Source organism: Coregonus lavaretus (genome assembly GCF_964263955.1).
Source record: "Coregonus lavaretus genome assembly, chromosome: 8".
In the NCBI taxonomy this organism is placed as follows: domain Eukaryota; kingdom Metazoa; phylum Chordata; class Actinopteri; order Salmoniformes; family Salmonidae; genus Coregonus; species Coregonus lavaretus.
Window position 1 is genome coordinate 27,891,427 of NC_139995.1, and position 12,695 is coordinate 27,904,121.

General features: G+C 44.7%; 2 protein-coding genes across 2 annotated transcripts in view; one reads left to right on the forward strand and one right to left on the reverse strand.

Moving 5' to 3' along the window:
- The first annotated feature begins 1,841 nt into the window (after positions 1-1,841).
- On the forward strand, positions 1,842-6,475 carry LOC311134205 (EF-hand and coiled-coil domain-containing protein 1-like). The gene is made up of 7 exons (XM_084167815.1): positions 1,842-2,656; positions 2,854-3,340; positions 3,443-3,577; positions 4,035-4,271; positions 4,364-4,520; positions 5,315-5,440; positions 5,621-6,475. Exons 1-7 carry the CDS (start codon positions 2,050-2,052, stop codon positions 5,933-5,935), a joined length of 2,064 nt encoding a protein of 687 aa, XP_084023941.1. The 5' UTR covers positions 1,842-2,049; the 3' UTR covers positions 5,936-6,475.
- Positions 6,476-7,285: 810 nt separating this feature from the next.
- Positions 7,286-12,695, reverse strand: part of slc41a1 (solute carrier family 41 member 1) — a 55,725-nt gene continuing 50,315 nt past the window's right edge. The window contains exons 8-11 of the mRNA XM_084167977.1: positions 10,954-11,033; positions 10,662-10,796; positions 10,370-10,518; positions 7,286-10,295 (exon numbers count right to left, since the gene is read on the reverse strand). Coding sequence (XP_084024103.1) covers positions 10,110-10,295; positions 10,370-10,518; positions 10,662-10,796; positions 10,954-11,033 — 550 coding nt within the window. The 3' untranslated portion in view covers positions 7,286-10,109. The remainder of the gene's footprint in view (positions 10,296-10,369; positions 10,519-10,661; positions 10,797-10,953; positions 11,034-12,695) is intronic.

A 12,695-nucleotide genomic window follows, 5' to 3' on the forward strand; every position in this document is an offset into this window, starting at 1 on the left:
ATCCAGATTGATTTACAGGAACAATTAGGGTTAAGTACCTTGCTCAAGGGCACAATAACAGATTGTTTATCTAGTCAGCTCAGGGATTTGAACCAGCAACCTTTCGGTTTACTGGCCCAACGCGCTTAATCACTAGGCTACTTCCCATAGAAAGATAAACAGGATGGATTTGGTATAACTGACTCCAGACTCTTAATAAACCCATATTCAACTTCAGCTTTTCTTTATAAAGCAGAAAATATCAAAAATATTATCAAAGCGTGTTTAACTTCACATTGAATCACTTTGAATCTGAAACTGAAATTGAGCTGTAGAAAAGGAACCCCACAAGCATATTTGTAGAAGTAAAGACAAAACAAACCAAGTGTCGCTGAGTCAAGGAACAATGAATGACTTTACCGCAGCCAGGTGACTCACCTCTCACAGACTTGTACATTAGTTACAGCCGGTGTGTGTGTGTGTTTGTGTGTGTGTAAAACTAAGGTGCGTCTCTCTCTTATCTTATGACCCTAGCACTATAGGGAATTATTTCCTGGTAAGGTTCATTCCATAGGTGGGATGTTACAGCAAACACATTAAGGTTGAAATAAGAGTAGGTTGTGTGAGTGTGTGTGTACACTCATGCACATGCATGGGTGTGTGTTATCCTGTATGGTGTTTTTGTTGTAGCTGTCAGGTATGTGATGAGTAGCCATGAGGGTGGGGAAAGGTATTTCCGCTCAGAGGTGCTTGGTGTTCTCTGGAATTCGCTGGAAGTGGGAGAATGTGTGTCTTACGTTTAGCTGAAAGTATGTGTTAAGTTTAGCTGAAAGTGTTTGTGTGTGTGTGTGTGTGTGTGTGTGTGTCTGTTTGTGTATATGTGTGTTGATTGGGTGACAGCGAGTGTTGGCGTGTGTCTCTCTGATGTGTTTGCGTATCGGGTGTCCTGTCAGATTGTCGCACCCTGAGCAGAAGTGACTCATACACAGGTTGTAGCACTGAAACAAAAACCTTCATGACTCAATTAGATCTATTCTCTTTCTTTGAATGGAGGGACACCATCTCTATGTGTTACACATTTAGTGACACAGGACACTATGCGATCCAGGTCTGTTATCCAATACACACACACACACACACACACAGAGGTGTCATGCCCATGTGGGGCACAGGGGCACATGCCCCCTCGGGTTAGTCCTGTTTAAAAATGTTTTTGTTGTTTCTCTGTAATACTACTAGCTCCTCGCAATTTTATGAAGTTGGCTTTAGCTAGCCCAGATAGGTTCCCAATCTCCCAACCTCATAACTAGCTACTAAGAAGCTTTTACCCAGATTTTAGCAGAGATGCAGGGAAGCACATTTCATTTATTTAATAAGAACCACCAGTCAGGAGGATACAGACAACTCCAGAGGTATATTTAGATATGCAGAAAAAATATACATATTTATATAATATTTTTTTTTACATAGAATTAAGCATAATGATTATAGCTCTAATTGCAGGAAAAAGCTGTTTCAGGTGTTTGAAAAAGGAAAACATCTCAAATTTAAGGAAGGGGGCACCCCCCAGCCATCCTCACCTACTTTGTGCCCCCTCAGATTTTTGGGGTGCATGATGCCACTGCACACACACACACACACACACACAGACTCACATACACACACAGTTAGCTCTGCGTGGGTGGAGCCGTATTGTGTCTCGAAGGATTTCACCGCCCCAGTCCTGGCGCACACAACACAGCACACACCCTTTGCTGTTGAAGGAGGTAGGAGTCTCCACACAATGTGAAGACACGACTTGGATGCTAAAGATCTAACATACCACGAAACATTATAGCATTATAAGGCCTACGTGAGTTCGATGGTGTATTTTAATCTCATTAGAGATATACCTGCGTTTTGGTGGAAAGTTTGGGATCTCTCGCTCTGAGTGAATGAACTGCGAAAGCACCGTATTACAACTTGGAGGAACAGGTTCTCTCCTCGCGCCCCGGGACATGTTTTAGCCGTGTTGGATAGGAAATTATTTTATCATATAATTAGTGGGCAAATCACCTTCTCGTCTCCACCATGAAGAGCTCAAGAGGGACATTAGCGTCGCCATCTCTCCAGTCTTCTCCAAGGGCTGCGCGTCAGAGCGAGTGGCTGCGGAGCGCTCTGGCCCACCACCACTGCCCCGACCCCGGCGTGGAGAACGAGATAGTGGTCCTGGCAACGGGGATTGACCAGTACCTCCAGGAGGTCTTTCACCACTTGGTCTACCCTAAACAAGACGACGTGGTCTCGGCAGAGGACTTCACTGTGCTTTGCTCAGTGCTGGGGCTTACCGGAGAGGAAAGTGAGACAAGGGAAGGAGAGAAGGAAGAGGAGGGAGATGATGAGGAGGGTCAAGGTATTTGCTTGAGGCTCCCTCACGAGCTGGCTTTTAGGGACTTCCATTCGCGTCTATGCGGTTATTTCCGCGTCCGAGCGCGCGATGGAACTGGACCGGGGGTCATGCGCCTCCCCGTTACGGAGGAAACAGAGCACATTGAGCGCGAGATCCGGCTTCGGTGGCCGCGGGTCCGGCGAAGGAAATGTGTCAGTTTCGACCTCACAAGAGACCAAACCGGGAGGAGGCCCGCGGCCAAGACGAACAACTGTGAAACGGGTTCATCAGAACTACATCACAAGACAGGTAAGCAATTGGCTATAGCATATGCACTGAACTCTGCTAAAATATCTGAACTGTTATGGTGACAGGTTCAAACCCGGCTGTGCTCCAGCTACCCCCCGCCTCTCAATTGCTACACTGAAGGAATCCTGATGTGTTATCTCCAACTGAGGACACTAACACCAGGCCATATGAACAATCCTCCTCTCTCCCACCTCTAGGCCAGACAGAAGCAGAGTGTGTGGCTCTGAGGGAGCTGGTTGAAGACCTGCGCTCTGCTCTACAGGGCAGTGATGCTCGCTGCCTGGCTCTGGAGGTCGCATTACGACGACAGAGGGGCCCAGCCAGGCTTACCATGCACCACTCCAATGTAGCGACTTCAAACACAAGTACACCCTCAAACATACCAATTCCAAATGCCCAGGGACAAGAGAGGGGTGCACCTAACCCCCCAAAAGAAGTGATCCCAAATCCAAACCCTCAGGGCCGAGGGTGCGGGGTGGGGGAAGAGAGGGTAGCAGGGAGACGGGGCTCCAAAGACCCTATCCTCAGGGAGCTGCAGCTGATTCGCTCCTCACGTGATGGACAGCTGGAGGAGGCAATCAGGTTCAACCAACGGCTGGAGGAGGAGCTTGGCTGGGCCTATCGGGAGGCTCGCAGGCTGGAAGGGGTGGAGTCTCGTCTACGGCAGGAGAACTCTGAGATCAGGTTGGTTTTGATTGACTGATTTGTTTGATGATTGGTTGATTGATTAATGGAATGGCTGGTTGATTGGTTTGTTGACTGACTGATTGATTGTCTGATTGACAGGCGGAGAACAGAAGAGGCGAGGGAGGCTCTCAGAGAGGGGCTCCAGAAGGTGAGACTGATCCAGAAACAGGCTCAGAACGTCCCTCAGCTCCAGAGCAGAGTCACACAGCTGGAAACAGACATTCAAGAGTACAGGTAGACTATACAACACCCCCATCCCCATGTCTGGGCCTGGAGGTCCACCATACAGGCACGTAGGGGGCTGAATAAATGGGATTATGTTTGGTTAATATTCAACTCTATATCACATCACTGTAGCCTACATCACCAACAGCAACAACATAGCAACAACCCAGCATAGGCTCTGTCCTCTACACTGCTGATACAGTATATTAAGCACATAAACAGCAATGTGTTATTAATTGAGGTTGAAATGTAAAGTAGTCATTAGTGGGGTAAGTCATTGGCCCTGCCTCTCTCTGGTAGTGGTATCTGCAGTGGTTTAACAGCTTGGCTATCAGTGTGGAGCTGGAATACTCTCACCACGAAACATAAGAGACCAGCAACACACACACACACATACACACATACACAAATGTGCACACACATGGTGATATTTGACCCATACTGTGCCTAACCTTTGATCTCTCAGATCACAGTGCACATGCAGAGGAAGCCATGCCTCATCGCCACGAGAGCCCATGGACGACACCTGCCTCCAGCGAGCGGTGGAGGGGAGAGCTGCCTCGGACGAGGAAGAGGAAGAGAGGGAGAGGGAGGAGAGGAGGAAGGAGGAGAGGAGGAAGGAGGAGAGGGGGAGGGAGGAAGGACAGTGCTGCCTGCTGGAGGTGAAGAGGCTCATCAACAGACTGCACAGCTGTGGTAAAGGGTGAGTGCACGGTACACACACGCACAGACACACACAGACACACACACACACACACACACACCAGTAGCTGACTCTCTTCCTCTCCTCTCCAGGTGTCAGAATACAACAGCCCACCACTTGCTACTCTCCCAGAACCTCCTCCTTGACAACCAGAACAATCTCCATGGCAATGACCTCCTCACGATCCCCAGGGGGCGGGGCCGCAGAGGTCACACCTATCAGGAGGAGAGGGAGACCGAGTTAGAGAAGGTGAGAGAGAAATAGAGAAGGGTTCTGTGGTTCTCTGTAGCTCAATTGGTAGAGCATGGCGCTTGTAACGCCAGGGTAGTGGTTTCGATCCCCGGGACCACCCATACGTAAAAATGTATGCACACATGACTGTAAGTCGCTTTGGATAAAAGCGTCTGCTAAATGGCATATTATTATTATTCTTTGGGCCAATTCCATTTATATTTAGCTCCCTCCAAAGATAAATAAAAAAGTAAGACTTGGAATTGATCCTGGAACATATAGAGGACTAGACGCCAGTGGGAGGCAGTTATACAAATACTGTATTAGCTCTATTCAGGCAGACCAATGGAAGCCTGTCTGACCCGGCGCACTATCCATTTTAAAATTGTGTGTATATTATTATTTCTTCATTGACTTCATTGGTCCTGGAGATCTACAGGGTGTGCAGGCTTTTGTTACAGCTCAACACTACCACACAGCAATTGAGCTAGTCAAGGCCCTGCAATTGATTAGTAGAATCAGGCATGTTAGTGGTGCTGGACTAAAAGACCAAGGTTGGAGACCAGCTGATTGTAAGGCTGTGGGCAGAGGCCAGGCCACTGAGTGACTATACACATCCCTCATTAAATCTCTCTCTCTCTCTCTCTCTCTCTCTCTCTCTCTCTCTCTCTCTCTCTCTCTCTCTCTCTCTCTCTCTCTCTCTCTCTCTCTCTCTCTCTCTCTCTCTCTCTCTCTCTCTCTCTCTCTCTCTCTCTCTCTCTCTCTCTCTCTCTCTCTCTCTCTCTCTCTCTCTCTTGCTCTCTCTCTGTCAGAGGCATGAGGAGGTGGAGGGGTTGAGGTTGGAGGTTCAGATGGTGGAGACAGAGAGAGTACGTTTGTCACTTTTGGAGGAGAAACTGACAGACACACTGACACTGCTACTGCAGCTACGCATCAAGGTACACATATATACACAAGCAAGAACAGTAACCACAAACAGGTCCTCAAAACATTCTGATTGTATGTTATACCAACCTTTCTAGTTCTGGAGTGCCACCTAGTGGTTTAGTGTGTGGAATGACCTGTGAATGAGCCAAGCCTTTCCCACCCTGACCTTTCTCTCCATCCTCTCTGGGCAGGGTGTCTCTCGTAGGTCTCTGGGGAAGATGCTGATGGACACTCTGGATGTCTGCAGCAGGAGTGGACATGGCCCATCCCATGTGCTGCAGGTGGCCAATGCCTTCTGTGCCCAGCTCTCGTCCAATGAGCTGCTGCGAGACGGGGGAGGAGTGGGAGGGGAAGGTGGCGGGGGAGGAGGAAAGGCAAGAGTAGCTGTGTCTACCAGCCAGAGAACCTCAAGCACCACCAAACCTCCTGCTCATCTCCTGTTGAGCAAACACACAACCCTCTCTTCTCCCCAAACTCCCCAACTCCCCTCCATGAACACTACATAACTGGTCTACATCTACAGCACACTCCTAAACCTCCTTCTGACTAAGCTACTATACCACTTCCTCTTATATACCACTTCCTCTTATATACCACTTCCTCTTGTATACCACTTCCTCTTGTATACCACTTCCTCTTATATACCACTTCCTCTTGTATACCACTTCATCTTGTATACCACTTACTCATGTATACCACTTCCTCTTGTATACCATTTCCTCTTATATCACCACTTCCTTTTGTATACCACTTCCTCTTATATACCACTTCCTCTTATATACTACTTCCTCTTGTATACTACTTCCTCAGGAGTAGGCCTAGCTATGACTGCAGATATGAGAGGAAGATACTACAGGTTCATCTCCATTGCTCTGGGTCTATAACAGTCTCTGTCTGTGTACTGCTGTATTTACACAGCAGCTTTAGCCATTCATCTCTGTCTATCTATTCTGTTGTGTTTGTTACTAACATGTCACTTATGACACAATCATGTTTATTTATGCACATTTATATATTCATATTTATACTAATGACACAAGTATGATTAGCTATGTAATATGTTTTTGTTTTTCTGTGTCATTTGACATGTTTTGTTAGTCTAGTTTAAAGCTTTGTAGAGGAGCACAACTAGTGTATGTTGTGTGATGACCATGTGTGTATGTCTTCTGATTGTACATTAGATACACTGCTTACTCTACATCAGGTACAGTACTTTATACTATATTCATTATTTATCCAATCTCATTGAGATTACAAATCTTTTGACATGAGGGACCCGGGAGACCTGATTTATAAACATGTAACATTCTAATTATTGCAGTTATTGTAGAGAAGGACTATTAATACATTGAATTAATAAAACCTCATAAAATGTGCATATAGTAGAATACTATATGTGTTTTTTTCCACAATTCAAATGCATATCTACTGTGGTCGATTATAGGGACTCACAACAAGTGTCTTCACAAGATTCAGCTGCTACATTGTACTTAGTGCTCAATATGAGCTCAGACAGTTCTATTTCTGATATGACTGTGAGAACCAGGACTCAGGGTGTATGTGTGTCTTTGTTTGTGAACCAGCTGAAAGCACCAAACATCTGTGTGTGTGTGTGTGTGTGTGAGTGAAAGAGAGAGGGATAGAGCTACTCTGACCTTTTTATGATATCTGAGCAAGGCCAATCATTGCCCCATATCCATGATACATTACACTGCATCCTCAGAAAGGCATAACCTCACTTGACTCACACACATACACTTGACGTCCAGCTCTTAGGTTCTCTTAATTCAGGTATAGCCCCCCATACAGTCGCACACAAACAGAGTGACTCACAGAAGACCACAGCAATACAGAAGAGTGGTACGAAATAATATAGTCCTTTATTTCCAGCAATTTATAAAGTCCTGCAGAGAGAGAACCCCACTACAGTTACAGGGTTACAGAGGGGGAGCACACAGTTCCAAATACAGTGTATGCGTGTGTGTTTGTGTGTGTAATCAATATATCTGTATGGACAGTTTGTGCTAGTAGTGTGTGTGTGCATATGTGTGTGTGTCTGTGGGAGGTGGGGGTGAGGGTTGAGGGAAAAGGTTATAGAGAAATGATCAGTCCGTTATACCTGTGTGTTGTCTGACTACTAGTCTGTTCTAGTCAGAGCCTTCTGTTTACAATATCCATCTATTCATTATGTTCTCAATTGAAGGTTCTGGCCTTAGTGATTCCCAACCACTGCATCCATGCAGCCTCTCTCATAGACTGCTCATTCATTCATTACATTACATAAAATCAAGGTATGTCAGTTATTAATAAAAGCTCATTAAAGAGATGCTACTCTGTGGTGAGCCTGGCTCCTGATTGGTTACTATGTGTTGAGCTTGGCTCCTGATAGGTTAAGGCCTTCTATGTTTGGGTGTGAGAGGTTCATCAGATATTAGGCACCACACTGTTCTGTTTGTTAGTTTAGCCGCTAATCTACCGCGGCAGCGCTGAAGCTCTACTGGCCGGATACAACCCCAAAAAAGGACAAAGAAAAAAAGAAAAAAAAGAAAATGAGATAAACAATTACAAAAACAAAAACAGCGACACAGAACCGAGACAAAATTAAATGAAAAATAAACACCTTATTTATAGAATAAATATAGTATGTACAATTTGCTTTGTGTGCATCTAAAAATAAATAGACAAAGCATTCCTTCCCCCTGAAGAATTATTCACAACCTCTTATCCGTACTGGGGCAGAACGCTGGCACAGGTTCAGTAAGACAGCAGAGAGAACCCAGGTTCTAGATCCAGGGTTCCGCTTCAAGAATCCAGAGGACAGGTTTTAGAATAGAATCTTGGATACAGGCTCTAGAATCCAGAAGGTATAGATTCTATAATCATAGATACAGGTTGTAGAATCTAGAGGACACAGGTTCTAGAATAAAAAAAATACAAATTCTAGAATCTAGAAAACACAGGTTTTACATTAGAATCTTGTATACAGGTTCTAGAATCTAAATGAAGGGAATAGTGAACAGAGCCTCGATCACTATCAACACTGTCTCATATTCACTCATATGACAATGTCACCCTCTGGTGCCTGTGTGTGTATATTACAGTACTTTCCACACAGTGATACTATTCCCCACTGGGACTGCCTCAATCATATACATGACATAATCATTCTCTATGACTATGACTAACACATAAGATCACAGAAAGATTAGGACAAATAATGAAGTTAATGAATACATCTAATAACGGACACAACTTCCACTTTGTAAAATGTGTCACAAACCTAAGAAGGAAAACATGATCTTTTAAAGATAAGTTTTGCATATTCATGTTATGTGCCCTGCACATGCACTCTGCTGGCCCCTTAAAACAACATTTAAATCGAACACCAGATAACAAAGCATCAGATGATAACACATGCACTTCACCATCAAGCTGGGATCTGCTTCTTATGAGAATTACAGTGTTTATACTGACAGTATGTAAATGAGGGTAGGATAGGAGGCCATTTTGAAGAATGGCGTCTATGTGGCAGATATTATAGGTCAGCTGCATGGTGTGTGTACAATGCACAACAGACATTAAGGAAGTGTGGTAGTCAGCATGGACAGGCCTTGAGTTGCTTCAACTCAAGAAAGCTGATGTTGTTTGTACCATTCGAGAAAGATCGAGAGAGCGAGAGACAGAAAAAGAGAGATGATATTCCTAAACAGGCAATATTGGTTTGACAATTCCTCCCTCAACATCCTGTCTTTCCTCACTAACTAATTAAGCCCATTAAAGCCTTCTAATCAGAACACAGGTCTTCTCACTGCAGTCTGCATTAGGCAACAGAGTGATCAAGTGGATAACTTTCACCTCCTTGATGACCTATGTCCACGGAGTAGGTCGAAGTTGCCTCTTACCACTGATACAGGGTTAGTTATGTTTTCATCCCTCCCCAATGGTTAAGGTTAGGATTTGGGAGGGTAAGCTGATTCTAGATGTTAAGGGCAACTTCTACCCAGAGCTGTTAACACTTCCTGTTTCTGTTCAGGTTAGTGTTCAGACATCCTCTGACGGGGTTGGGAGGTTGTTACCTAAGCGGATTCAGGTCTCTACATTCTGGTCCGGGCCCCTGTGGAGCAGCCCCCACTGAATCACTACTCTCAAGGCAAGGCAAATTGAGAGGGTCCTTTAAAAATGGATAAATCTCTTTATACGTATAGCACTTGGTGATTAAGCATTCTAGGCTTGTGTGAGTTTTTTTTGCTGTCTGTCTTCATTTCAAGTCTAAGATTGATCTCATCTTTACAAATGCTGCCAATGTGACTGGCCCAAGGGAGAATGTCCCCATTGAAAATAATGAGGTTTCATCCACCCAACGGTAAAACAGATATAGATTCATATCAAATTCACTATTACCAATAATAATCATAGTCATCATAATAACAATAAAAACGATAGTAGTAGAACTCTTATTTAGTCAAATAAAGAAAAAATGGCATAGTCTGCGACCCAGGGAGAGGGGTTTGGGGGAAGATTGGGGGTCAATGGGTCAGGGTTGAGGTCTGGGTCTGAAAGTCATTCAGTTGTTCTGTGGTTCTGATGTCCAGAGGGAGATACTGTACAGTTCAGTTGTTCAGGTTGTTTCCGGTGATCTGGTATTGATGCTGTGTATATATGCTGTCCAGGTGTGCGTGTTCAGTCTCCCACATCGGTGTCTCTGTCTCCAATGAGCCATAGGACATGGAAGCAGAGGGCCAGGAAGCCGGTCCCCAGCAGATCTCCCAGGGCCGTCAGGTAAGGAATAGAGAAGTTATCAGGGTTCATCCCCCTACTCCACATCCAGTGGACCATCCAGTCAGCCAGGTACAACAGGATCAACACCTAGAGACAGAGAGGAAGAGTCGTGAGGGTGTGTGAAGGTGTGTGAGTGTGTGTGTGTGTGTGTGTGTGTGTACCTGCAGTAGTGCAGCAGCCATGTAGAAGGCTATGAAGATGGATGTTAGCGTGGTGTGTCCTCCCTGCATGGAGTTGATGGTGTAGAGGAAGACCAGGTGACCTGGAGCAACCAGGAGGAAGAGCACCCGTGCCGAACGAGAGTTCACATCTGGGAAAGAGAGAGAGATAGATAAATAAATTAACAAGAAGGGAGCATTAGCTTAACGAGTCTTTCCTCAACCAACAGGCATTTTGATAACAATCCTGCATCAGTCAATATTGAACCTTTCTATAAAACTAATCAATACTCACTGGAGCCAAAGAAGGAGGTGCAGGGGGTGGGGCATTTCCTGGGGTTGGGGTCAGGGTCTCCCATAGGGATACCGTTCATGTGCAGATAGGTGGAGATTCTACTGGCCTGCACCGCTACCAGGTTACCTCCAACACCTGGCATACACACAATAGAGCACAAATATGAGACATAGTGTATCAGTGGTTGTGTATGAGTGCTTGTGTATGAGTGGTTGTGTATGAGTGCTTGTGTATGAGTGCTTGTGTATGAGTGCTTGTGTGCAGAGTATTCAGTGCCAGGAGAGAGTCTTACCGTTGATAACAGGAGTGAAGACAGCCATGCCAGCGAAGTTGGGGTTTGACACGGTCTTATCTAGGATCAGACCCCCAACACTGAGGGAGAGAACAGAGGAGGGGAGGTGAGACACAGGACAGACACAGGTGAGAGATGAGAGGTACTCGTTTTTCAAACACTCCAAAAATGTCTTGTTAACAAACTATAGATTTGGCAAGTCGGTTAGGACATATACTTTGTGCATGACACAAGTAATTTTTCCAACAATTGTTTACAGACATATTATTTCACTTACAATTCACTGTATCACAATTCCAGTGGGCCAGAAGTTTACATACACTAAGTTGACTGTGCCTTTAAACAGCTTGGAAAATTCAAAAAAAATATGTCATGGCTTTAGAAGCTTCTGATAGGCTAATTTACATAATTTGAGTCATTTGGAGGTGTACCTGTAGATGTATTACAAGTCCTACCTTCAAACTCAGTGCCTCTTTGCTTGACATCATGGGAAAATCAAAAGAAATCAGCCAAGACCTCAGAAAAAAAATGGTAGACCTCCACAAGTCTGGTTCATCCTTGGGAGTAATTTCCAAACGCCTGAAGGTACCACGTTCATCTGTACAAACAATAGTACGCAAGTATAAACATCATGGGACCACGCAGCCGTCATACCGCTCAGGAAGGAGACGCGTTCTGTCTCCTAGAGATGAACGTACTTTGGTGCGAAAAGTGCAAATCAATCCCAGAACAACAGCAAAGGACCTTGTGAAGATGCTGGAGGAAACAGGTACAAAAGTATCTATATCCACAGTAAAACGAGTCCTATATCGACATAACCTGAAAGGCCGCTCAGCAAGGAAGAAGCCACTGCTCCAAAACCGTCATAAAAAAGCCAGACTACGGTTTGCAACTGCACATGGGGAAAAGATCGTACTTTTTGGAGAAATGTCCTCTGGTCTAATGAAACAAAAATAGAACTGTTTGGCCATAATGACCATCGTTATGTTTGGAGGAAAAAGGGGGTTGCTTGCAAGCTGAAGAACGGGGGTGGCAGCATCATGCTGTGGGGGTGCTTTGCTGCAGGAGGGACTGGTGCACTTCACAAAATAGATGGCATCATGAGGAAGGAAAATTATGTGGATATATTGAAGTAACATCTCAAGACATCAGTCAGGAAATTAAAGCTTGGTCGCAAATCGGTCTCCCAAATGGACAATGACCCCAAGCATACCTCCAAAGTTGTGGCAAAATGGCTTAAGGACAACAAAGTCAAGGTATTGGAGTGGCCATCACAAAGCCCTGACCTCAATCCTATAGAACATTTGTGGGCAGAACTGAAAAAGTGTGTGCGAGCAAGGAGGCCTACAAATCTGACTCAGTTACACCAGCTCTGTCAGGAGGAATTGGCCAAAATTCACCCAATCTATTGTGGGAAGCTTGTGGAAGGCTACCCGAAACGTTTGACCCAAGTTAAACAATTTAAAGGCAATGCTACCAAACAGTAATTGAGTGTATGTAAACTTCTGACCCATTGGGAATGTGATGAAATAAATAAAAGCTGAAATAAATCATTCTCGCTACTATTATTCTGACATTTCACATTCTTAAAATAAAGTGGTGATCCTAACTGACCTAAGACAGGGAACTTTTACTAGGATTAAATGTCAAGAATTGTGAAAAACTGAGTTTAAATGTATTTGGCTAAGGTGTATGTACAGTAAGGGAAAAAAGTATTTGATCCCCTAATGATTTTGTACGTT

Excerpts from the sequence above, each read along its gene's own strand:
- LOC311134205 (XM_084167815.1), top strand. The coding sequence starts at position 2,050 with ATGAAGAGCTCAAGAGGGACATTAGCGTCGCCATCTCTCCAGTCTTCT. Across the intron at positions 2,657-2,853 it reads AGAACTACATCACAAGACAG|GCCAGACAGAAGCAGAGTGT; the intron begins GTAAGCAATTGG and ends TCCCACCTCTAG. Across the intron at positions 5,441-5,620 it reads TACTGCAGCTACGCATCAAG|GGTGTCTCTCGTAGGTCTCT; the intron begins GTACACATATAT and ends CTCTCTGGGCAG.